General features: G+C 40.4%; 1 protein-coding gene across 2 annotated transcripts; it reads right to left on the bottom strand.

The window, feature by feature from the left end:
• Positions 1–1,716: 1,716 nt before the first annotated feature.
• Positions 1,717–24,689, bottom strand: DYNC1LI1 (dynein cytoplasmic 1 light intermediate chain 1). Of its 2 annotated transcripts, XM_088521155.1 has the most exons (14): positions 24,491–24,689; positions 24,179–24,252; positions 15,875–15,991; positions 13,409–13,639; positions 10,415–10,584; positions 9,167–9,260; positions 7,336–7,471; positions 6,774–6,885; positions 5,871–5,930; positions 5,729–5,770; positions 4,592–4,712; positions 4,285–4,443; positions 2,244–2,342; positions 1,717–2,118 (listed from the first exon to the last, which is right to left on the bottom strand). In XM_088521155.1, the coding sequence occupies exons 1-14, from the start codon at positions 24,649–24,651 to the stop codon at positions 2,102–2,104; spliced, it is 1,593 nt and encodes a 530-aa protein (XP_088377281.1). In that variant the 5' UTR covers positions 24,652–24,689; the 3' UTR covers positions 1,717–2,101. The 2 variants fall into 2 exon arrangements, with proteins under 2 accessions (XP_088377281.1, XP_088377282.1); XM_088521156.1 differs by having other exon boundaries at positions 1,717–2,342.
• Positions 24,690–25,959: the final 1,270 nt, after the last annotated feature.

Raw genomic sequence — 25,959 nt, 5'->3', positions numbered from 1 at the left:
ACTCTCTTTTATGAAGTGAAATTCAAATGAGTCATCAGTAAGGTTTTCCCCTGTCCTCTACAAAAACAATCTGCCTAGTGCAGTAGTTTTCAATGGTATGTATTACATGGTTAAGTCTCCAGCTTCAAAGGTCTTGTGCTTGACAGAGGTTCAAATGAAATAAATTACATTTTTCAGCAGCTAAAGTTTTCTAAAACCTGAATTATACAATACATTACAGTGTTACTGGTTGGGTTTTGCTCCACTAACACCTAGCCCTGCGCATATAAGAAGTATCCTGGTGATACCATGAGCAGAACAGTCTGTCTCAAGTGCATTTAGAGCTGCGTTTGAGGAAGGGTATTTATGTCAACTGTTTAACTGTTCTGGTTCTGATGCATGCTACACATTCATTTCTAGGCACAATCTTTCCCTCCAACTGCCCCAAGATTTGTGTAACTCATTATAGACAGCTGTTTATCAGTAGATAACATATTTCTCCATATGATACATTTACTGCATCACTACCAGAAGAAACATTTTAGGTACTTCAGTTTGAACAACTGATCATTAAGATAATTTCTACTCAAATTTGTCATTCACCCATTTGATTTAATTTCAAAAAGTACAGTAAAACTCCTTGAAAGTAAATCTATGTATATATATACACACACACACATATATGCATGTTGTTCTCAAGGTAATTTAGATATTTGGAAAGGGAGGTGGCTCACTAGAACTGCTACTTAACTCAAGTTGTAAAGACTGATAAGTTGAGAACAGAGTATCACCATGGCCACATTGAAGATGTTAACTTCTTCAATGATTTCAGACTTCAGAAAAGCCCTGAAGTAGGTAATACTGTTTTACTGTTGGTTAAAAAACAAAAACTAAAACAAACAAACAAACAAAAACAAACAAACAAACCAACCTGAAATTAAAGTCTTCTAGCATTCCTGTGGTCAGTATATGCTTTTTACACTTACTATTGCATGGCTAGCAGTAGGAAGCAGCTGTAAGCTAGTTTTACTAGCAAAGACAGTAAACTTCCACTTCCTTCCAGAAATTGTGCTTTAAGAAAGTTTAAACCTGGGCCAATGATATTATGCACCAAGAGGTAAAGTTCAATCTCCAGTTGAGGAAGAACTTTCCTGTGAGGGTGCCAGAGCCCTGGAACAGGCTGCCCAGAGAGGTTGTGGAGTCTCCTTCTCTGGAGATCTTCCAAACCCACCTGGGATGCCACCCTGTGCTACATGCTGTAGTTGTCCCTGCTGGAGCAGGGGGGTTGGACTAGACGATCTGTAGAGGTCCCTTCCAACCTCAACCATTCTGAGTCTGTGTAAAAGGATACTTTGAGACTTTATAGCCTGCATCCTTAGGATTAACAGTAAGCAAAGAAGCACACAACAGGTTCAGTGAAAGTTATTTAAATTTGAATGCAGAGAATACTTTATTAACAGATTACAGTTCTGATGACCAATTTTAAACCATAACTAGTGTGAGAAACAAAAGGGGGATATTAAGGCTGAGCCACATATATAGACAAATCTGGATACCGATAATCTGTACATTTAACCTCCGCTTTTTATTTATACATTTTTTTTTCAGTGTCTGAAATTAATCAAAAAAATCAGGCCGGCCATTAATTTCAGGTCTTGCATTCTGAAATGAGTTTCTTGGATTTTTTTTTTTTTCAGTATAAAGGGAGAGGAAACAGATTTGCAACCATATTCCAAATGAAGTGTTCAAATATATTTGGACTTTATTGTTGTTGCTGTTACAGTTTTGTGCAATTTATCATTTTCTCTTCCATAAAACTCAGAGTAGTTCTCACCTTTAGAGGTTAATCTATTTAAGATGGTATTAAACTTGACTAACAGGTCAGGAGATCAATATAAATTAAGTGCCTGTGGTGTGTATCAGTTTTCCCAATCTAAACAACCTCTAACTTCAGGTAAAGTGGACACATTTTCAAATTTACAGAATTACACCGACTTTCCAACAAAACCCTGAAAAAAAATTTACTATCGCTGCACTGTGAGCAGTAGTCCTACGTGGTGTGATACTGTTTTCAGTCTGTACGGCTCCTTTTTGTAAAGCTGGGCAACGCATATGAGAGACATCAACTGCTTGTGTTCTCTGAAAAGAAAAAAAAAGTTTCAGCTCTTTAGTTCCAGTCACTGAAGGAAGAGGCCGAGGCAAGTTTGAATTTATCCCAAAAAACTGAACAATTGCTTCTATTTGGTGTCTTCAGGAGGCTTCACCTTCTGCAGGAGATGTAGGTGTTGTAGGAGAGACCATTTCAGGTTTTCGTGAAATTCTGTCCAATTCTGCCTGCACATCTGTTAGAACTGGCTTCTGGCCTACAACAGACAAGCATATAGTCCAGTCATGCTTAGGAAGCAGTTTTGGGAAAGCCTCTAGTATCTTTTTTTTTTCCTCAAGAAGCACCTTTAAAAAATGAATAAAGAAAAAAAAAGAGAAAAATATATGTTTTTGCTTTAGAGAAATTGTTGTTATTTCATAGTTTGTATGCAGAGTGAGGACATTAAAAATCAATAGCAAGAAGAAGAAACCTGAAACATTCTGATGTGTTTCAGACTTCTCTAAGCAACTTCCCTAATTGCACATCAATTATCAGTTCATTATTATGCCTTATATTGCTTTTTCATACAGAAGAGATAGTAAAGGTTAGCAGGTAAGAATACTTCCACACAGATTTTTGCATCAACTGTATTTTAAAGCGATTCTGAACTTAAGTCACCACACACACTAACCCAGAAAATCAGTTTCATACAGCTGGTCAGCATAAAGCTGACATCAATGCCCATATGCACATTCGGGATGGTAGGTTCCTTGCACTCCTCAGCTTCTTTCAGGCTGTAAAGGAAGATGTTAATGCCTAAGTAGTTTTAGCAAGGTCCAGTGCAGCCATTCTGAAGATGCACCTTAACAGAAGCTACCCCAAGCTTGTTTTTGCTGGGTGTACTGTGCTGTTCTTCAAGTCATTTAAAGAAAGTTAACATCATATCAGCAGCCAAACAGGTAAGATTGGAGTGTACAAACAGAAAAAATACCTATAATTTCTGTGAGGAAGACAAATCTCAGCCCCTAAGCCTTTGTCTTAACAGCGAATTTTGGGATAAGTTGCCTGGTTTATCTACGAAGTCGAGTCAGTAAGTACCAAGGAAGGTGTAGAGCCTCCATTTAAGACAAACTTGTTTTGATTCACAAGCATTCCTTGAGAGTCTAGTCCTCTGCCACATTACCCCAGGCACACCTCATCCTTGTTGTGGAGCAGGGAGACTTTTGTGACCAAAGACATTTCGCTCCCTAAGATTTTAATTCTTTCTTGAAGCTTCCACCATGGCCATGGCCACACGTGCTGCTCCCGAGCGCTGCCCTCATTCACTGGCATCACGGGGCCGCTGCAGGCCGCTCCCGCAGGGGTTTCTGGCGGGTGCTCTGCGCCTCTCCCGTGGAACCAGCCACACTTGGCTGGGCCCTCCCCTCAGGCTGTTCAAACCAGCCCTGGCTGCACCCGCCGTGCAGCAGGGAGCCCTCGCACACCTTGTTCAGCAAGCTGAGCTTTGCAGAGACAAGGGAGGTATGGGAGAAAAATGCCTGGTTTTAGTCCTCACAAGATGCTGAGTAGAAAACCAGGTGGTTTTTCTTTTAATATACCTAAGTAAACACTAATATCAAGTAGAGATGAGTCACAAACATTCCCACATAAATGCAGCGTTACTGGAAGGTGGGAGAATGTTAGTATGTATATCCGTAAGGCAGAAACATTTTCCTCCGAAATGAGGCACCAGAATAGTCTTGCAGCTAGTGACTTTAAAGCAGTCACTATTATACATTTCAAATGAACACTAAATACTAATGACATCATATAAAAAAAGCAATAAATGAAAAATACATAAGTAGTTTTAGATGTTGTCAAAGTCATTCAAATCAAAATTTTGATTCTAGAAGATCTAGATCACTTAGAAAAACAAAATAACCCCCCTACACATACAACCACACACACCACACAACACTGGCAGTATTGCTAAAAAATACAATTAAAAAAATCAACTTAGCAAAGAAAATGACTTCTACTGCAAGCCTTTAACAGCCATATAAAAGGTTTTCTTAGGACCTCCGAGAGTCACGAGAGGCAATACTAACAACACTGTGAAAACAAAACCAGAAGCAAAACCAGTGAGACATCCAATTAAATACAGTCATGCTCCTGATAAACTGTATTAATAGAAATGATGCATTGCTCAAATTAAGTGGATCTCTTATCATTAATCATACCTGACTTTTTTGCTGATGGTGGTAAATTGCTGCCAGGACCTCCAGTGCCACCTCCTCCAGGACTGCCACCAACACCACCAGGGCCACCGGGGGAACCAGTTTTCTTACTCAGCAGACTATTGAAGAAGTTGGCCAGGACTCCTTCACTAGTAGCTCCAGCTATAATAAGAGAAGGGAAATATATATATCTATTTTCTAAATAAATCCTGACCCCGTGTGTCAGTCAATCTAAACAAAAACACTAGGGGAAGCAAAAGCACCTATTTTACTTCCTAAGTGTATTTGCCGCCCTTACGAGAAAAGGTACCTTTCATATTGGGATCAATTTTTTTCGACCCAGTAGGGATAGGTGTAACACTGGCAACGTTGGATGTCACGGATCTATTTGGTGTCCTAGGAGACCCTCCAGGAACTCTCGGTGAGGCATCCTATGCAAAAGGAAACAATAAAGTCCAAAGTTGAAGTAGTCAAACTTTGTAGCATGATTTTAATTCTGTATAAGAAGCATGTCAAATTAAGCGTTTTGTTGTTTTGCAGAGCTAAATCTTTTTTTTTTTTTAATGAAAACGTAGCATCCCATGCAACTGAAATGATGCAAGATCAATTGTACTGATTGTACATGGATTTTTCACCACGCTTGTGCAACATTATTACAAACGTTAACTTTAGTCCAACAGCTAAGTCACTGCTGAAGCCTTTCCCTTAATCTGCCAGAAGCGAAGATACCCTCTGTTCCTCAGTAATGCTGCTGATTGTAATGAGAACTGCCCCGACTGGCTCACAGGAACTATATGAAGTGCCTTGGAAAGAAAACACAGACCTCCAGCATGGTGGGAAGGACTAAAGGGACACTGAGAAAAGCATTCCTCACTGCTTCAAAGGTAGCATGTCAGGGTTCTGAAAAATTGCAGATCATCTCAGAAGAGTCACCTCCATGAGATCCCATGCTCTCCATTAAACTCATGTTACTTTTAAGTTATTTTAGTCATATTTTAAATACATTATTTAAATGCAGCTCATGCCATAATTTTCATCTGAGCTTAGTTTTATGCTGGAGTCTAATATTCTTGGAGCTGTAGTGCCAGATTGAGGACATGGAACTGATGAGGGCAGTTCAGCTGAGATGCAGATCGCTCCCTGCCACACGTTGGGGACAGAAGTAGCCAGCCAGTCGCTGAGATTCACTCGAATGCACGGGGCATAAAGCATGACATGTAGCTTGCACTGCCAGTATAAGCAGTCATGCCTAGCTGGGAAGGAGTATTGCTATTTCAGAGCAGTGTAAGATGCAGACTTTCATCACTGCGTGGTTAAAAAACAAAACAGAACAAAACCTTACATCAAGGAATACCTGGTAATGCATATTAAAAAAAAAAAAAAAAACCCTAAACATATGAAAATGAACCATTTTCATGTGATGGGATTTAAAATTCTTATTACTAACCACTGGTCTTCCTGCTGCAGGTGGTTGTTTCGCCAGCTGCGACTGCAAAAAATAAATAAAATGGAGAATAAAACAAATCTGTACTATTTAACAGGACTTGTTAATTGAAACTGGCTGCTTGGTTTTACAGAGAGAATTTTACCTGTTGTTTCATAAGAAATACTTGGTCGTCTTCTGCTACAATTTCCTTTTCATGAACAAACTGCAATACAAACACATTAACAAGTTTTTTTAAAAAAGTTTGCCTTTTATATCTCTTGATAAATATGACCAAGGCATTTAATAAAAAAGCAAATATGCTCTGCAATCAACATAGTATTTTATACCTAAAAAGACTACAGAAGGACATTGTATTGGTTTTCTCAACTTGGAAATGACAATTTGCCCGAATTCTTAGCTTAGTTCTAAAAAGCCACAGAGATATTTTCCTTCAGTAAGTTGGCCACACATGGGTCCACTGCTGCTGTCATTTTACTCAACAACTCTGCACGTTTCATGTAGTTCTATCAAAGTCTCTGAACAGCAAGAAAGAGAAGAATATGCTGAAGGAGTAAGAACCTGTTTTAATAGAGTATAAAACCAAAAGCAGGCCTATCAAGCTTTGCGTTTCCATAGAGTATCTAAAACAAGGAAAAATCATGAATTTATCCTAATTCAGAGCATAACAAAGTGTTAGTAAAAATACTACATCGACCGTGACCAAAAGTTAAATGACACTTGGACTCTTCAATACTGACAAGCATTAAGAGAAAAGCAAGTATATCTGTATACAAGTATATCTTGAATAAGGTAATCATGCCAAAAGAAGACACTGTAAACTGAGGAAAAGCTACATAGAACACAAATACACACAATGTTTTTCTGGTAATTTAAGAAGAAATCGGAGAGCAAAATAAAGACAAAATAAGCAAAATACACACAAAGTAGTCTCATGATAAATTGGAACAAAGACAGGAAGCACTCCAAAAACCTCACAAGTAGAAAAAGAATACTGAATGCCGGAGTATTAGAAAAATTACTTTTGTTTTAAAACATTTCAGATTACCTTCCTGACTGGTGGCTTTGTTATGATATCTTCAAAACTGTCTTCCACTTTTAGCGTCTGAAAGTTTTCATGCAATATTCCTATCTTCTTGTCATTATCCCAACCTGCAGGACTAGAGAAAGAGGGATTTGGCTTTAAATTCTGTTGGTACTTCAGGTTATGGTTGGGGACAATCCCGATTTGCACAGAGTTGAAAGCCAGGAAAGCTCTAGTAACTCCCCTTCTTCCATGCAAGCTGTTTTTTTTTGTTGTTGTTTGTTTGTTTTTTGGGTTTTGTTGTTGTTGTTTTTGTTTTTTTTTCCCCCCCTCAGTAGCGTAATCAGAGATTAGGGTTTGTTCCTGTAATACAGAGGAGAAACATCTCCCGGCTCAACACTTCTCTTGGTGGCCATGAATATTTGCAATCTTGGTGTAGTGGCACTCCCCACGCGTCCAGTCTCTTCCTTGTGAGAATGTTACGTTGGAATTTCAAAACACGTTAACAACAACAAACATAGTGGCCTCCAAGCCCTGCACAAATACACTGCGCAGCCATATACACATAGTAATGCAGAAAACTTACATAAATACAGCGTCTTTTTCCACAACAGCAGCTGGAACATTGAAAGGAAATCCATATAATTTCTGAACTATATATTTATATACTAAATCAATGTTTTTGTTTTCTTTTACTGAAGTGTAAATAAGTGCTGCCCCATCTGAATAAACTCGTTAAAGAAAATTCTGTTTTGTGGTTACTAAGAGATGATAAAATGCCTTTGCCCCCCAATTTTTTATTTACAGGAAATCAACTTTTTAAAATTTAAAAGAATACAAATTTAACTAAGTTAAACAGCTTATAGAACTTAATTTTGAAACAAACTATTCCATAGTTCAATTTTTTTTCCCAGGATTTATTTTAAGCAAACTCATCTGCTGCTTCCATGACTCCTCTAGCTTTCAAAGCCCACGGTACCAATGGTTGCACTATGATGCCTTCAAAACTGTCTAGTGCTTTTCCCATCTGAAAGTTTCCACGCACTATTCTTACCTCTTACCATCATCCCAACTTGCAGGGCTGGATAGAGATGTCACACCTACACTCCCCAGCATTAACACTAATAGCTTCAAAAATGCCAAACAGCCTCTCACTCCCTCTCTTGGGAACCTAAAATAGAGCAGCAAGCTCATATGTTTTACAGAAACCTCCTTTACAATCAAAGGCAGGCAAACCAGTTGTACTGTGCATCAGTTTTTAAATTGTTAAAAGACTGAGACAGGGTCTGGTACTCTGACATGGGTCAATATCAAAATAATACTGCTTGTACACAGGAGTAATAGAAGCAGCCAGAGAAGTTTAAAATACTTTTTACCCGAGATCATACCATGCCCAAAACACTAACCTGCTTCTACACATGCAACTTGAATTCAGAAAGAGAAAGGGCATCTAAAGGGTGCGATTCACATTCAGCAAAAGGTTGAAATGAGCTCCAGTTTAAACATTGGCTATATGGCTACAGCGACTAATTTCTATTAATCTTTCCCATCCTTCCTATGGCAACCTCATTACAATCAGCAACCATTCCATTTTGAAAAATGAGCGCTTCAAAGCTTTTTGAAGGAAGCAAGGACAACTTGGAGCTAATCTGAGGTCGCAGGATCTTGAACTGATTTTTGTTCCATCAGCTACTGCCTTTATGAAGATATTTTAAGTTTTGCCTTACCACAGCATGAATGATGGTAGCTCAATGTACACATACTATTGGTATCTAAACTCTAGACCTTAGCTTACCTATTTTAATATTAAACAGTACGTTATGCATTTTCTTGAGCAATGAAACTTAACAGCAGCAGCACAGTGACAGCTTATCACAGACTCACAGAATGGTTGAGGTTGGAAGGGACCTCTAGAGATCATCTAGTCCAACCCCTCTGCTCCAGTATGGACACCTAGAGTACATGGCACAAGGTGGCATCCAGGCAAGGTTTGAAGATCTCCAGAGAAGATGACTCCATAACCTGGGCAGCCCGTTCCAGGGCTCTGTCACCCTCCCAGTAAAGAAGTTCTTCCTCATATGGAGATGGAACTTCCTGTGTTTCAATTTGTACCCGTTACCCCTTCTTCTGTCACTGGCCACCACTGATTTGTACTTCCTGCTCTCATCACCTTGTCAAATTGCAGTACCTTGTCGAATTACTGAAGGGAGACTGAATATTCAGATTGAAATAAATAGCATGCCTTATGTTTATGTGAAACACCATGGTAGTTACATGAATTATCTGCCTGTTACTGTTTCAGGAAACTTGTCATCCGAGGATTGTCAATTTAGGAGCTGCTTCTTAATATGAAAATGAAGGTAAGTAAAGAAATTGATTGTAAAGGATCTTTATCCTTCGGAGGTGTTAAAGGATACATTGTAAGCAAAACCGTCGGATATGTGATTGAATGAAGTCAAAGTGTTCATCCCTGTAGTCATGCTCCTTTTCCAGCACACTGATGGCATCACACTGTCAAGTCAAACACAGAATTAGTGTGCAGTTAGCACTGAACTGCTACACCTCCAGTTTATAACTGGGGGGAAGGCAGAGTAAAACTCTGCTGAGATAATTAAGTGTATCTGGATAAGTAATTCTTTTAAAACAATCTAACTTGACATGCATATACTGGGGGCAGCATTAAATTGGGAACTAAATTGACTGTGATATTGCATTCACTTCCTCTCCACCTCCCTCTCCACCCACACACACTATGTGACATCCCAGAGTCTCCATTGAAGATTGGCCTATTGGGCGAGAATGACACTCTCTGCATGATGCCTCTGCATACTGGAATATTAGAGGACACAGTCTTTGGGGCCAGTGACTACTTAGTCCTTTGCAAAGAAAGCCAAGAGCAAGAAATGCAGAAGCAGGAGAAAAACAAAACAAACAAACAAAGAAAAGGAATGTGTGCGTGTGGGAGGAGTGCACAACATGGGGAGAGAGGAATAGAGCCAGCGAATGGCAACAGAAGTGGCTGAGTGCAGCCAATGAGGGTTAGCCTTGCAGCAAAGGAACAGCATCTGTGGCAAGAGGCTTATTCTGTTCCTGTGGGCCCTCACAGGCTGCAGGTGCAGCTTGGTAGCCATGAGAACAGCAGAGCCAGAGGAAAAGATCACAGGGGAACTACAGCACTTTTTCTTTAGACCAAGAGTACTGTTAGATATCTAACAGATATCAAAATAGATCATAGAAGCATTCCAAGAATTAAGGAAAGTTAGTAGAGAAACGCTTACTAACCAAAATTCTCAAATACAGTCATCTTCAGAGAAAGATGATAAATACTTTAAAAAATAAAATCCAAAATACTGTGGAAAAGGAAGATTTATCAGACTAGGGTGTATTCTAGTTATTTATTGCCCATTTCACTTCTGTGAACAAAACTAAGGCTAAGGTATTCCTCAAATTCCTGCACACTGCTATGACTGCAGGGCAAAGCTTCTCCCAATGAGCACAGAGTCAGGGCTTCCAGAAGACCCGAATCTTCAATACTGAGCACTTAAGAACACTTATCCAGTGTTCTCAGAATGACTGAAGAGCCATGTGCTGCCCACCCCAAATCCACAATTGACAGAGTTCCTTAAACAGAATATGCAAAGAAAAACCTAAAACATGAAACAAACCTTTGTACAAACTACTACTACTGGAATGCCTAAGTTACATGTTAGTGTATCTGCACCCAGGGGTAAAATCACACTGTCATCTTTGTCTTCCTGTAATGAAGTATTTCTTCTCTGTGGAGAAGCTGGAAAATCCTCGCCTGGTTCTACATATTCCTGGAAGTCTCTTACCACTGAAAGCAAAAAAAGTTGTATTAAAAGATCAGCTACTGTATTATTTCAACAATGTTTTCCACTCCCCTTGATCTCTAGCACTGTTTATTGTATTGTACTTTTGCTTCTTATCTTGAAAAGAATTGAACATGCCTTGAGTCCTGCTCATTTGTTCTGAGCAGCATAGGAGGGCACTACCAAATCTAAGACCTTTATCAGCAGGTAAAAGAACATCATCAGAGGGGAAAAAAGTGTCAATATAAGGATGTTAACCCAATTGTATCATAACCATTGTGGAACCACTAGCAGTTGTTATCAGCTATTATTACTATTATTACTTGATATATCTCCTAAAGAAAGTGATTTTCCTTGTACTCTTCTTGGTATAATTAATGGAATAATTAATGGAACAGGTTGTTAGAATAAACATAAGCAAGTTTCACATATTTCTTGCCTGCTGCCTTATACCACTCTGACCTAGAAATCTTATGTCCACACTATTCTCTCTATACAGTGAATATACAGTAGCGATAAGCAAGAGAAAACAGAATATACAAGTATTAGTTATTTAATAGCTTTTAGTAGCAATTGGACAACTGTTATACAATGGAAGGAGAGCAAACACCTCTATACTAGCATATGAACATGCCATTAGTTAACACCATATTAAATACTGGGTATGCTTCTAAAACACATAGATCAAATACTATTTTATAATCTAGCAAGAAGGATAGGTTAAAATATAACAAGGAGAAACTGAGACAAAGTGTAACTTTCTGCAGTCAAGGATGCAACATTAGGCCTCAACTGCCTAGACCTTGCCTATCCCATGTCCCATTTTGACATTTCATCAGCAAAAACCACTGATGACTTTCACATGAGTAGCACAGCCTGATTCAGCTAAAAAACCTCAGGCAGCAAAACAATTCAGCTGAATTGTGCACACTGGGGGCAAATTTCTCTAGTACATTCTCACTGCTTGTTCCCTGATTTATGTTAATCCATCCCTATCCTCTCTGAACCAATTGCAGCCCTGAGTTCATATCTAGAAAAGCATTAGTTGAATCAACAGGGAAAGACCCATTTCAAGAACCTTTGGAAAAAGCTTATATAGGCCAGGATTATTCAATTTCAGTACAGAAGAGTTTCAGAGTTTACAGAAACAGAAAGCTTTTCTTGCAGATTAGCATCCTTACTTCAACAGTCACTTCATGACCCCCCTGAGAGGCTTCTGAATTGGTACCATTTTAAATGCAGAGCTCTCATTGGGCTTTGCCAGCCACACAAGGGAGGCTTCCCCCAACAGCATCCTTTCTGTTCTGGGACAGTTGCATACTAAAATAAAAATAACAGTACTCCAGTGCTAAAAGTCCTCCTACAGTCCCAAAATGCCCATTGCATGTCTATAACAATTTTTTCCTACAAGTAGGTAAAGCAGGAAAAAGGAGAAGGATTATATTCCAAGAATCTTTGGACTACCTCAATCTCAGGTCTTGCTAGAGGAACCATGGAAGTGCCCAGACCACGAGACACAGCTGAACCCCAAAACGGGAAGAAAGAGCCCATTCCCAGAAAGAGCTCTCTTTATCCCCTCACGCTTGTGCCAGCCTCAGGACTCAGGGTCTGCCTGAGTGGAGTTAAGTTGCTAGAACTGAAAGACAAACCCTGAAAAAATACCTCTAGAACACTACATCCACACACCCTCACTAGATTTCAATCCTGTTAGTAAATTCAGGCAGCTCAGATGGAGCAGGCCGAGGCAGCCAGAAATGAGGTGAGCTGCACTTCCCTCTCCTTTGGGCAGTCACAAGCTGTTGTTAGCCTAGCATGCAGGAGACTCCACAAGAGTGCCAAAATAAAACTTTTCCCAACTAAGATCTGCACTACATTCGGGGTTTCTATTATACCCAGCACACAGACCACCAATATCTGCAGAAATTAGGCTAGATGATAAAAGAATTCTACGTGGCAGATAAAACCTTTGTGTAGCTGTTACTCTCGGCTCAACTGACCTTTCTGGATTTTCTATAATATCACTGTTTGGTTCAACCAGTCAGCAAAGGAGCTAAATTAACAGCTAAACATTACTTGATAAATAAATTACTTCCTTGGTACTTCCATTCAGCAAAATCATATCTGGAAACCGTTTCTGTCTGTGTGTGTTTCTTAATATATGGAAAAAGAAGAAAAACAGGAGAAAAAAATCCACTCCCCAAAAAAGCCACACATGCTTTTTCTCCTGAACAAATTATTGTAATGAAAAATCCTAAAGGACAAGACTCCTCCCACAAGGGTCTGTCTTAAAAGAACCACCACAAAAGAAAAACAGAAAAAAAAATCCAGATTTTCTACAACTAATACAATATGGGCTATTTTAATCACAGCTACACCAGGCATTTCTAACAAAGCTGTTCAGCAATCAGACACCCAGTTTCTTAGAAATGTCCTGGTTTGAGAGCAACTTCAGATCTGTAAACAAAGTTAGATCATGATATTTGAATTCAAAACATGGCTTTCCCAAATACTCTTTCTTGAAGCAATTCGAGGATAGGCAAGTGAAAAAGATCCATGTTATGACTGAACATACGCCCAGGGGAGAAAAAAATGGCTGTCCAAAATTAACGCAGAGCTATCATCTTAAGTTCTTAGAAGGGGATTTATCAAGGAGTTGAATGGAGTATCGAGTTGGGATTTATCTAGAAGTTGAATGGAGTATCTCCAACTCCCAATTTTAAATCGTAATTCCCAAGCATGAAATAGACTGCAATGGAGAGGTTAAATGGTGCAAAAAGCATTAAGCATATTTGATTTTAATGGGTTGCTACATATTTGCAGAATACTCACACTTTTGTTCCATTTCTTTCATTTCTTCAGGAGGAATTTTTAACTTGTCGATGTGCTCTCTTACAACACTTGCCCATTTTTGTAAAGAATCCAGTGCAGTCCAAGGCCTAGACATGTCTACTACCAGCATAACCAGAGTGTCCTTTAGAGAGCTTGCCTCCATTGCAAATTTAAGAAGACCTTTGTGATATAGGTCACCGTCCAAGATCCATACATTACATCTTGTTTGATCTACGAGAAAAAGAGAGTAATTGGAGAGCCTTGTTTGAAATGTCTAATGAAGATTGAATATCTCTTGGGTAACACACATGTAAAATACAAGAAACAAAAGAAGATCCATTGTACCACATAAATAAGGAGATACATAACAAAAGAGCAAACCACAGCTTGGAGAAATCCCCCTCCTCTCCCAAGCCCTGAAATTTAAAGCACTGAGAATAATGGCTGATAACTGAAGATCTTAAACATACCATTCAAAAAGCAAAAGCCCAAATGTAACATTCAATAGTTTCAAAATTTATCTTCATCATTTTAGAGGAAGATTGCCCCTCCCCTCCAAAAAACTTGGGAGGTAGTGAAGAAAATAGGGCAAATTCCCAGTCCTAGGGCTGCTTGGCCATCAAGGATGGTCCCTGCAAAACTACAACATGATATGCCTGTGATTGGCCTATTGCAAATTTTAATACTTTAGAGGGATAGTTTAGATGGAAAGTTATCAGAAAAAATAAAAAACACCTTATTCATGGCTAGTCTTTCTAATCTAGAAAGATCTAGAAAAAAAGCAACAAACAAACAAAAAAGAGCAGCACAAAGCCAGACTGCTCCACTGCTTCTTCTCCCAAAACACTTTACTCGTATATTCAAAGACATTCAACTTTCGTTGTGAATAACAAGCTGGAGATTCAAAGTTAGAGCACTTACAGTTTGACTTCAGATATTTAAAAAACAAAACAACAACAAAAATCAAACAAATGATTACAGGAGCTCTGAGGAATACACATTTAAATCAAAAATCCCAATCCCATTAATCCTGTCAAGCCATCTTTGAGCACAACAGTCAGACATGGAAGTCAGGAAAGCAGACGAATTCAGGTAGGAGAAAAAAAGTGTTTTTCGCTGGTTTTCCTTTTAGCGTGGACAAGAAACACTATTCTCCCTGCACAGCTCCTACTGTGTCCTTATTCATATCCTGCCTCTCTAAGCTTTGCCTATGGGCAAATTCATTGTACCTCTACAGAGCCTGGTCATACCCTTCCCCTGTCCTCCATATACAGGCATCCACTCTATCAGCACAGGTATTTTGAGTCTATCTTAAGCTTCTTCAATCTTGTAGCTAGGGGATGAATCAAGCCAGCAAAATCACAGCTTCCATTTTCCTCTTCAAGTTCTCTTTCATGTCTTCTGCCTTTATACCTCCTTTATCACTGTATACATTTTCCTACGTACCAGTGCCTTATGTGTAGTCTTGCACATTGTCTCTGTTCTCACCAAGACAGAGGTTTCTCTGGATGCCCATAAAGATAAATATTTACTGCAACAACTGAGATCCTAGATAAGAGTCTAGACAGGTTTTCCTTCAGGCTTGAGAAAAGCACTTCTACCAACCATCAATTTAGATTAGTGCAGCTAAAGTTGCTTTTCTGGTCTTTTCAACCTCTTCACTGACTACTCGCCTCCTCTATCTTTCCATGGTTATTCATAATATCTACTAAAGTTTAATTGGATTGAAAAACCTACGAATCTCCTCATGATACAAATCATTCATGGTCTAAGCTGTATTCCTGCAAATAATCTAGGAAATAAGAATCCTACTTTCATTTCAAGTATCATAGAATGCTTAAGGTTGGAAGGGACCTCTAGAGGTCACCTAGTCCAACCTCCCTGCACACGCAGGGTCACCTAGAGCACGTGGCACAGGACTGCATCCAAGCGGGTTTTGAAGATCTCCAGAGAAGGAGACTCCACAACCTCTCTGAGCAGCCTGTTCCAGTGCTCTGTCACCCTCACTGTTAAAAAAAATTTTCCTTAAGTTTCTGTGGAACTTTTGATGCTTCAGTTTCTGACAGTTTCCTCTAGTTCTGTCAGTGGCCACCACTGAAAAGAGGCCAGCACCATCCTCTTCACTCCCTCCCTTGAGGTACTTATAGACACTGCTCAGGTCCCCTCTCAGCCTTCTCTTCTCCAGGCTGAACAGGCCCAGCTCCCTCAGCCTCTCCTCATAGGGCAGATGTTCCAGGCCCCTGATCATCCTTGTAGCCCTGCGCTGGACTCTCTCCAGCAGCTCCACATCCCTCTTGTACTGTGGAGCCCAGAACTGGACACAATACTCCAGATGCGGCCTCACCAGGGCTGAGTAGAGGGGCAGGATCACCTCCCTTGACGTGCTGGAGACGCTCTTAATGCACCCCAGGATCCCACTACAGAACTTCCAAACTGGTTCCAATATTGCTACAATTACAAACTTACCATCTCGATCTTCATCGTGCACATTCAAATACAAATACTCCATTCCTCTTCCTTTTTTGTATTCTTCTATTCCTTGAATTTTTCCTATTAAGCTCGTTTTACCTGCTCCATCTTCACCTGGAGAGACAGAAGTTACATAGCACTCAATCTTTAACCAAATTTACACATCAAAACCCACAGAGGACAAGAAGGGAGCAGTATACTAACAGGGTGACCGAGCTCACTAATGTCAAGAAATCGAGAGGGTATTGCCCAACTCCTTTAATTGCTCAAAACGCATGTCCCTTCAAATTGTACTTTTAAGTAAGCAAGAAAGGTTCTTATACAGGCTTAAAAGATATCCCAAGTAGTTAAGCACTTTACACAAATTTAGTCCTTTGCCTGCAGCAGAACCAGTACCAAAAATCTTCCTAAAATGGAGTTCAAGTTGCGATAAACTCATTATGCAATCTGAAGAGCACTATTCCAAACTCTCCTATCAAATGGTATGGAATGCCAGCCCAGTAACATGGATTGTTTCCCTCCCTTAGGCTTCCTAAGTTTTTCATCTACAAACAAAAAGGGAGACTTTATTGGGAGCTGCTGCACAGGCATGTAACATGACTGAAATTGCTATTACTTTTGCCAACATCTTCTCTATGATTTATCCATTTTGGAAGAGGAAGCTTCAACTCATTTGCAAGAGCAGAAAAGATAGCATAAAACCTGCTATTCCTTTCGTAAAGAGGAGCTGCACTTAACAGCATCCCAGTTTCTCAGCGTAGCCAAGCTCTGGGAAAGCTCTCTTTTACACTGGTTTGTTTTACCTAGGTAAGTAAGAAGGATTACAGCTTGCTACATTGGGAAAATTTAGCATCTTCTGCAAAACACATCTTCCAGTTCCTAACAAAAGCAGCTGCAACTTAGGTAGGAGACATCTATGATTTCACCATTTTTCAAACTTTCCACAAGGTACATTTAAAGCTAAATCAAAACCACACTTAAAACAATGATATTAGTTAGGCAATTTTATTGTTCAAAAACATCCATACTAACTGATACAGACAGGCTTGACATATACATTCAACAAGCATCTTATCATGGCTGCATGCTGTGTGAATTTTTTTTCCTTATTTCCAAATGCCTGAAAAAAAAATGCAGTTCAGTGTTTTTAAGGTAACTTCCTATGGCAAAACAATATCTGGGATTTTACTTTTAGTTCTAAAGTCTTCCAGTAATCATCTTCAGAGCCCATAAGATTCATCAACCAAATTAGAGTCAGTTTCATGGTATTATGAAAAGAGATGACAAATCATTGAATACATGACATAAGGACTTCCTCCTTTTCTCCTTCTCATCAATTAAGTCTCAGGTGCTGTAACAGTGAATTGGAAAAAAAAAATAAAACAAGCAAAGAAAATAAATTTCAGAAAGCCTACGCAAAAAAGGTATTGAAAGAAGCGTTACTTCAGTATAAGTAATAAAATCTAGAGAATATAATAGCCTTCAAACACATAGGAATGGTATCTTACTTCAAGTGGATATGTGATATTGGGATTAAATTGTGGAGGGTATGTAAATTACAGCAGGAATAGCTAACCCTAATTTTGAACAGAAACCTCTGCCACTTAATATTAGGAGGAAAAAAAAGCGAATCATCATAGGTAGTGATGGAGAGGTGGTTGTGTCTTTGTACAAGAGATCACACTAAGACTAGAAAGTCTGTCTACCTTTTCCTCCCCCCCTCCCCTTTTGTAATTTACCATTTTCACCATGTTGCACAAGCCCTTTAAAATTCTGACAGGCACAAATCAGATATGTGCATTCTTTTTATTATTTTATTTTTATTTTTAAGATTTGGGTAGTTAAACATCTGAAAAGCCAACTTGCTTTCAATGTATCAAATTATTCTGGGAAACAGAAGCAGCGATATTGCTTTATAGTTGCTCTTTAGCATGAGTGCCAAGAAAAAACAAACAAACTTAAAACCCTGTTTACGTAAGACTCCAGAATATGTATTAAAATTCTCTGGAACAAATTAATTCTAACTGTATGTGATGTCAACTTTAGGACCTGCGAAAAGTGGGAGCTTCTGTTGTAATGCCTTTGGTATGTACAGAAATTTTTCTCCACTAGAGGAGGAGGAAATCAAAGTCAGACAGTTATATTGGGCTTGATGGTTGAAGTACAGTACAGTAATGTAATTAGCACAAGTGATGCCAGGCAAATATAAGGCTTTTTTTTTTTTTCTCCTCAGTAGGAATATATACACATATGGGGTTTGAAATGACATACCCCAAGATATTTAAGCACACTTAACTTTCACGTTGTCCGTGATCTCTCTAAAGTGCAAAAGGTAGTACTTCTTTCAAGCAAAAGGGAATATAATATAGAAAAATCACATTTTTAAAAGTTCTACTGAAAGAATATATAAAATAGAGCCTCATACACATCCAAAAAAGACAGCTCATCAACCTCCTCTCTCCTCTAGAATTCAGAGTGGAAAATCTTTTTTCTTTACTCCTGTCTGACAATCAAGTTCACCTTCAGCTTTTACGCATAAAGTCAAGGTAAAACACTTCTGATACGCAAGTCGGTGTCAAGAATTGCAGCACAGAATAACATCAAGTAGATCAACGCAAAATTTTGCATCAAGTTTTTTTTTTTTTTTTTAAATAGCATTCAGTGAAAAGATTCTCCTTCCTCACATTAATGCCCAAAGATCCAAGGCTGCCATTACATAAAACTCTACTTACACATTGTTACTACAACAAGGAAGCAGAAGTGATGCTGTCAGAAAGCAGTGCTACACAAAGCTAAGAACAAGAGACAGCATTTAATTTTGCTTCTAGACAACTATCAGAAATTAAAGACAAAAATACTTAAGACAAAAGAATCTGCTTAAACACACAGTATTTCACTTTCTTGGCGACAAAACTGTATTTCATATTCAACTAAACAAAGACCATTTCGTTTTTATCTCCATACTGCTCACTTTATTCCTATCATATCCTCATTAAGTTTAGTTTTGTGCTTTTCATAGCTTCTCTGCCCAAGGTGTCATTTTGGCTACAAACTTAAGCTTGATGAAAGTCCCTGGCTTCACAGACATATAGGAAACCATAAACACAACTGCCTGGCTGCTTTCCTCTCTTCTCACCTATTCCAGAAGAAAGTTATGTCTCCTGGGCAGAAAATGGACTATATCTAAATATTCTGCAAGACTACAGAAGTTAGCCACCCACAAGGGAAAGGGAGAGCAGCAAGACACACACACACACACACACACTCACACTCTGCAGGTCATTTAAAATCCATTTTGACACTAATTATGCAACTCATTTAGATGGGAAAAATAAACTAAAAAAATCAAATAAGGACAAGCAAAAGTACAGATGATTGTCCAAAACAACCTCTTCCCCCTCAAGAAAGGTTTATTTTGTGAACTAGCTTTATACTTTTGTAAACAAAAAAGGTCCTGTATACAACAATTCTAATACTCAATAATATATTTCTAGTAATAATGCAAAGAATGAACTAGCTTATTAGAGAACAGTCAGCAGACCTAAGCTTCAGTTATCAAACAAGGCAAAGAAACACCTCCAAAGTAATCAAAGTGATTTCTGTTCCATATGATGTGGAATGTCTGAATCTGGATAGGTTGAATAGTGGAGATGTAGCAGTAGCATTAATCATCATCTTACTAGAAACCAGATTTAATTATTTAGTATGTTTTATCCAGATTTACGACTAAAACAGAATAACCCCAGACTACTACCTGAGGGATGCCCTTCTCTGTATTCCTGCCTTCTTACCTGCCCGCAGGACACAGAAACACAACAATTCCTTTCACTGCTCTTCACCTTAGCACTATTTTGGAGATAGGTCCAGCAAGCAGCAGCACCTCTAGTGAAGTAGAGACAAACTAAACACAACTCAAACTTCAGCATTTTCCGTACTGTTCCGACTAAATAGGGCTTACTATGCAGCATTCATTTAATTCTGCCTTTTGGGAAAGGTGTTACAGCAGGAAGGACATCACCACAAAGTACTCCATGGTATTAAAAAGAAAAAAAAAATAGTAGTTGCAATACAAACACAATCATATTTTACAGAACTAAATTTCTTGCAATTTCTGCACTGACTGAATAAAGTGCACATCTCCCACCAGTGATAAGAATTTCAGAATATTACAACATGAAATTTAAGTTTCAAAGTCAACATTTCATCAAAATAGTTGACACTTCATATTTAATCCTGATGACCAAAACAAAACCTGGCTTACATCTGGAAAGCTTTTATCACATGTAGAAGGTAAAGAAGTTGCAAGCTTAGATTTGGAAAGGGGAAGAAATAAAGAGAAAGAAACAAGAGAGAAAGAGAGACGGGGGCGGGGGGGGGGAGAAAGAGAGAGAAAGCTTTCCAAACAACCAGGAGAGTATTAATTTCATCAGTAATAAAGAGGAAATGATCAGAGGAGAAAAAAAAAACAAAAAAACAAAAAAACCCAGCCATTTCAACAGGAAAAAATAAAAAGTAAAGCCATGCTAATCACTGAAAAAAATCAAGTGAGCAATTTTATGTTGATGTGATATACTCTAACAGCAACTTGCAAGATTGTGTCAGAATTTAGTTTTGGAGGTCACTGTTGCTCATTGGTCCACCAAAAGTGGCAAATTTAAGAAGCTCCCCAGGAATATAAATTTTCTACAGCAATAGTAATTCCTAATAGATGTACACACAGAAAAGTCTACCTGTAAATTCGCTGTAGGCTGTGGAACCCTCTTCTCAAGCCTCCTGACAGGAGCAAGCTCAAAGATTCGAACAGGCCTGGCCCTGTGTAGCAAGGTGTCTGGGATAAAGAGAAAATGCGGACGCAGAGCAGAACACTCACTGCCCTGCTACAGTCAAACTCTGGATAAAATGGGGTAAATACATAAAGAAAACTAAAATGCTAATGATTCAGCAGAAGCTTAAGTGTGCAGCACAGTCGGAAGCGTGTCTCACTGGATAGTTTGGCATCATAAGCATGGCAGGCAAAGGCCTGCACTCTGCTTCAGAGACAGAGGAACGTACAGCACACAAAGCTAGACAGAGAGCAGCTATGCAGTTTGCTTGCAAGCTAGGCAGCCTGCTTGCTTGTGCATCCTGGAACAACTCCGAACATTATTGCCCAAGCGCATGCTGCAATTCATGAAATAAATGATTAGTCTGTATCTCTGAATTCAAGCCTTCATATATTCTACATCACTATGGATTTCATCCACACAAGAATCATCCAGACTTCCTAGCTGTTAAGGAAGCAGGAATGTCCTATGTTTTCTGCCGCCACATTTTACTAAACGTGGTGGCTCTAGTCACTATTACAGAACTGCCTAGAAATAAGAACATAGTAGCCATAGAGAAACCTTTAGGAAGGCCTGCACTTTTATCATTTGTTCATACAGTAACAGAAAAATGCTGCTACACTACACGCATTGCCAGTTAAAGCTCAAAGTCTCCATTGGAAAGCAAGTATTTAGACCACTGTCTACACTGTCCACATTGGAGAAGTACAATGTGAGCTTAGCCAGACATACTCTTGGCCAATTTTGAGCAGAGCTACCATTATATTGCCCCCTCCCGCCCACCCCCACTCCACAAGACACTACTAATCCCTAGATGAGATGTACTTTGCATTAGAGGAGGCTTCACAAGAAAAGTCAACGATAGCTGTGTTTGTAGATAAAGCATGTGCATCTAAATAATGGATTTTTATAGCTACTCTTACCACAGTTCCCTTCAGTTATTTCTGCAATGTCTTGAATCATTTTCCAGGTTTTTAAAAACAAGATGTTAATACAACTAAAAAATAAATATGGAAATAGTAGAATTAGCATGCGAGACATAACCACAGATTCCCAGAGAAATGAGGTGCGCAAGTATATGCAATGTTGGGAAAAAAAATAATTCTGCAGGCAAATGAAAAAAATTTCTGGTAAACAAAGAAACACTAAAAGGTTGTTTAAAGGAGGTGGGAGGAGCACACTGTGTCAAAAATAAGCCATCATTCATCATTACAGACACCATGTTTCACCTGGGAATTTTCAATGAATATACTGCTTATACTCTAACTTCTCTGTCAATAAATGAATAAAAAGACCCTGGTCAGCTTTAAGGCCCCATGTGAAGTATTTAGAAAGTGGCAAAACTAGAGATTGTCACAAGAAGGAGCAGTCAGTTTGCAGGAACACAAGTTAGTACAAAGCTATTTAAAGAAAAGCTTAAAAATAGAAGAAATGTGAGACAATGGAGAAACTGCAAAACAGATGGCTTTGAAGAACTTTGAAGAAGCAGAACTTCATGTACTGGAAATCTGAACCTGTCTAACAGAGTACACCAGGGCTCTCCCTTGCCAGTGCCAATATGCTTCAGGGACAGCATCCTAGTCCGCAACTGAACATCCAAGTATAATATCCAGGTGAAATACTCCCACTAAGAACACAACTATGGTCGTTATTGCCCAGTCCTCACATGCTCTTTTTCATAAATACACATGAAACAGCTATAGGATTGTTGCTTTTTAGAAACCAAAGGTCTTAAGAAAGAACTATACTTTATTCTACAAATCTGTGCATCTTCTTAAAAAAAAATCCTAAAGTGTTCCATTAAATTGGTCTATAAGCTCTATGAACAGGTGAACAGCAAGTTGGTACCTAACAGATTGAACATCACAAGCTAAGTTAGCACTTGGAAACATTCTATAACATTCTGTCTGGTTTTGAGGGATGCAGAGTCTCTAGTTCTTGAGCACAAAGGATTGCCAGGATCCCATGTGTGAGAGTGAAACAGCAGCATAATCTTTTTGGTAAGCATCACAAAATGAAGAAGAATCTTCCAACTTTAACAAGGACAGTTGTCCAATTTAGTTCAATTTAGCTCAATTTAGTTGCAAAGGCTCATGTAAAAAGCTGCCAATTACTACAAAAAAAAATCTTTTCTTTGGCTTAAGTTCAACAAAACTCCCAATCACAATATTTTGCTTAATTACATGATCTACATCACAACAAATTAAGAATAGTAAGTCCTGTATGAGGTTCATTGGACCATCCTATCACCCTTGCACATTTTTCTCTGTCATACTGAATTCTAAGCCACCACTTAACTCTTCAACAAGAAATCAAAGATCACAGTAATTGCTTTAGGATTATGGGGTGGAGGGGAACCCTGAAAAACCTCAGGACATTTCACAAAGACTACGTAGCAGATGAATCACAGCACACAATGTTAGTCCACATGACTTTACTGGCTTTCAACCATATTTCCTAACACTAATATACAGATCTTTATGGGAAATGGGGAGGCTAGAAAAGGAAGGGAGGAAATGATTAGTGAATATATCCATCCACTCACACTTATTGGATTGGCTGCTGCTGGTAGTTAGTATGTAGCAGTCTTTCAGCAAAAAATAAAATAAAATAAAACAAAAACATGAGCGCCTATTTTCCCTCTTCTCCCTAGAAGTTTATTAATCTTGCTTGACATATTATAATTCCCCTTCTTTTCCTCAACACCACAAATAGCAGCAGGGTCCCTCTGTATTCCCCTCTCAGAGTCCCATCCCATAACTTCCAATTCTTGCCAAACGCGAGGCTGGCCTAAGGCCCTGGGTGCACATAGCTGCACACAATGGGAGGCAGCAGCAGTAAAGGCCGCGGCGGCTGCTACACAACTTGCTGATGACATTCCTGCTGACAGGCTCGGCGCATGTGGGCAGGACACAAGCTACACGTCTCGGCAGCAGAGCCCTCCCTCAAGCCAACAGGCGTCATTCACAGCGCACAGCCGCGGAAGCAGTGGCTGTGTCTGCATGACACACCAGAAGGACCAGCGAGCACCTTGGAGTGTGTGAATGAGATCTCTGAAAAGGCTGAAGGGACCTCAGACACGCCCGAGGCCCCATTTGTAGGGGTAGAAAGACAATAGGGAAAAAAAAAAAAAGGAAAACAGCCAAGCAAAAAAAAAAAAAAATCTAAACAAACAATACAAAATCCTAAAGCCTACCTTACAAAGCCATATTCACCTAAGCAACTAGGGGTATGTGGCACAGGAGGCATGGTAAGAGTGTTATGGCAAGGTCCCTAAGATGAGTGGTATATCTACAGCATCTCAGGGATAAGCACATACCCTACACCATGGGGAGCAAAAACACTCCACGAGAGAAGGAGCGAGAGGGTTAAGCGAGCACCTTGCCACTGCCAACCCCCCTCCCTGCCTTGAGGCAGTGCCCGGGACAGGGCTGGGAGCCGGCCGGGGCCAGGGAGGGCCGGGGATGCCGCTTCTCACCCAGCAGGAGCACGTTCTTCCCCGAAGGCAGCTTGGAGCGGGAGCGCGTGGACACCTCGCTGAGGATGCAGGACCTGGCGGGAGAGACGACAGCGCTGGATGGAGGCGGGGGGAGGGGGAGTAAAGAGGGCGGCGGTTGGGCCCGGTTTCCCTCCTCGTCCCCCTCTCACCGCCCCCCCGGGGAAGGGGCCCCTCGCTGAGAGGGGCTGAACGCCCCTCGGGGGACGGTTGGGCAGCTCCTCCCCCCTCCCCCGGATAACGGCCGGCGGTAACGGCCGGCAGTAACGGCCGCGGGGCGGGGCGGGCGGTTACCAGAGGTTCTGCCCATCGTCCTCCTCGCCGCCCGCGCGCAGCTCCGCGTTGTTGTTCGTCGCGACCGCGGGAGAGGAGGAGGGGGACGCGCTGAAGGCGGCCGCGGAGCCGAGCCCCGGCGAAGGGGAGCCGAAGGAGCCGGCCCTGCCCGCTGCCGCCATCTTCGCCGCCGCCTCGCCGAGACGCGAAGCGGGCGGCGGCGCCGCGGCTGCTCACAGGGACCCGGATGCCGGGGGCGGGGCCTCGGCGCGGGGCGGGGCCTCGGCGCGCGGCTGGCGCGGGAGCCCGCGCGCGACGCCCCAACGGCCGCCCCCGAACGGAGGGGCAAGGACGTGGCTTTCTCAGGGGCAGGGGCTTCCCCAGGGGGCCTACACGTCCTCGCCGCTCCTTCCTACGGAGTTGGAAGGCGCCTTTCCTTCTTATAGCCCAGCTCCTGCCAGCAGTCTCGCAAGAAGCCAAGCGACTCAGCGCCTTTCCTTCCATTTACAGAGGTAAAACAGGTCTCCTAGGGTGAAGCGCGAACTGTATTCCATAAAGATGTGATGGGTGAGTTTTGTCCCGTTGGTTTAGGGAAAGCATAACAATGGGGGAAGTTTCCTTGTCTACCTGTCAATTCTTTTAAAGAATGTGCGTTCCCAGAGTCTCTATGGACGTACCTGAAAATAGTGCCAGCATTAGCAACTCGGATATGCCCCATGTTCATTTTTTCTGCTAATGTGAAGTTTTTTCTGGTACTGTTTTTTTTTTTTTCTCCCGGAAAATACTTCTTTTTTTTGACAGTATTTTACAAGGCAAAACATATGATGTGTATTTTTTACTCACATAAATATTGTAATGGTTTTCCATTGCTTTGCAACCCAAACTATGGACGTTCCTGTCATATGTTGTTTTAACGAAGAGCAGGGGAGATCTTGCTGAAACTCACAGTGTGACAGTAAGTTTCCGTTAAGGTCCTTTAGGTATAGGATATCTGAAACAAAAGGTATGGCCATGCCTAAAATTACAGGTACGTGTCATCAGATGGGAGATCCAGAATTATTGGGAAGAGGTATTTTGTTGTGGACAGAATGCAGATGCAGAAAACTGGCTGCTTTTTGGTGGAGATGTGTAATCTGGCAAGCAGAATGACCAGGTGGAAAATGCTGCTGAAAAACTACCAGCAGCATGATCCTAAGTTTTGCCAAGATACCTGAAAGAATTAGCAACTTTCCACTGCTGAGAGGAGAGTTTCTGCTCCTATCTCTTCTCCTCTTTCCACACTGCCTGCTATGAACTCTCACCTGGTGATTTCTACCAGACTGTTGTGTGTGCTGATTTAAACAACTAAAATTGCAGAAAATTGACTGCCAGAATGGCAGAAGAATTCTTCCAATTTAGTGAGTTAAATCAACTTGTGGAAGAGTTTGGCAAGTGTCAGAGACGACAAAGCGTGGGGAAATAAGTCTGCACAGAGAGTAACAGCAGAAGGA

The sequence above is a fragment of the Tinamus guttatus genome, unplaced genomic scaffold (assembly GCF_059628265.1).
Source record: "Tinamus guttatus ecotype Peru unplaced genomic scaffold, ASM5962826v1 Tinamus_guttatus_pri_ptg000115l, whole genome shotgun sequence".
Lineage (NCBI taxonomy): Eukaryota > Metazoa > Chordata > Aves > Tinamiformes > Tinamidae > Tinamus > Tinamus guttatus.
The sequence above is the reverse complement of the archived record's forward strand: the minus strand, read 5'-3'. Positions and strand labels throughout refer to the sequence as shown.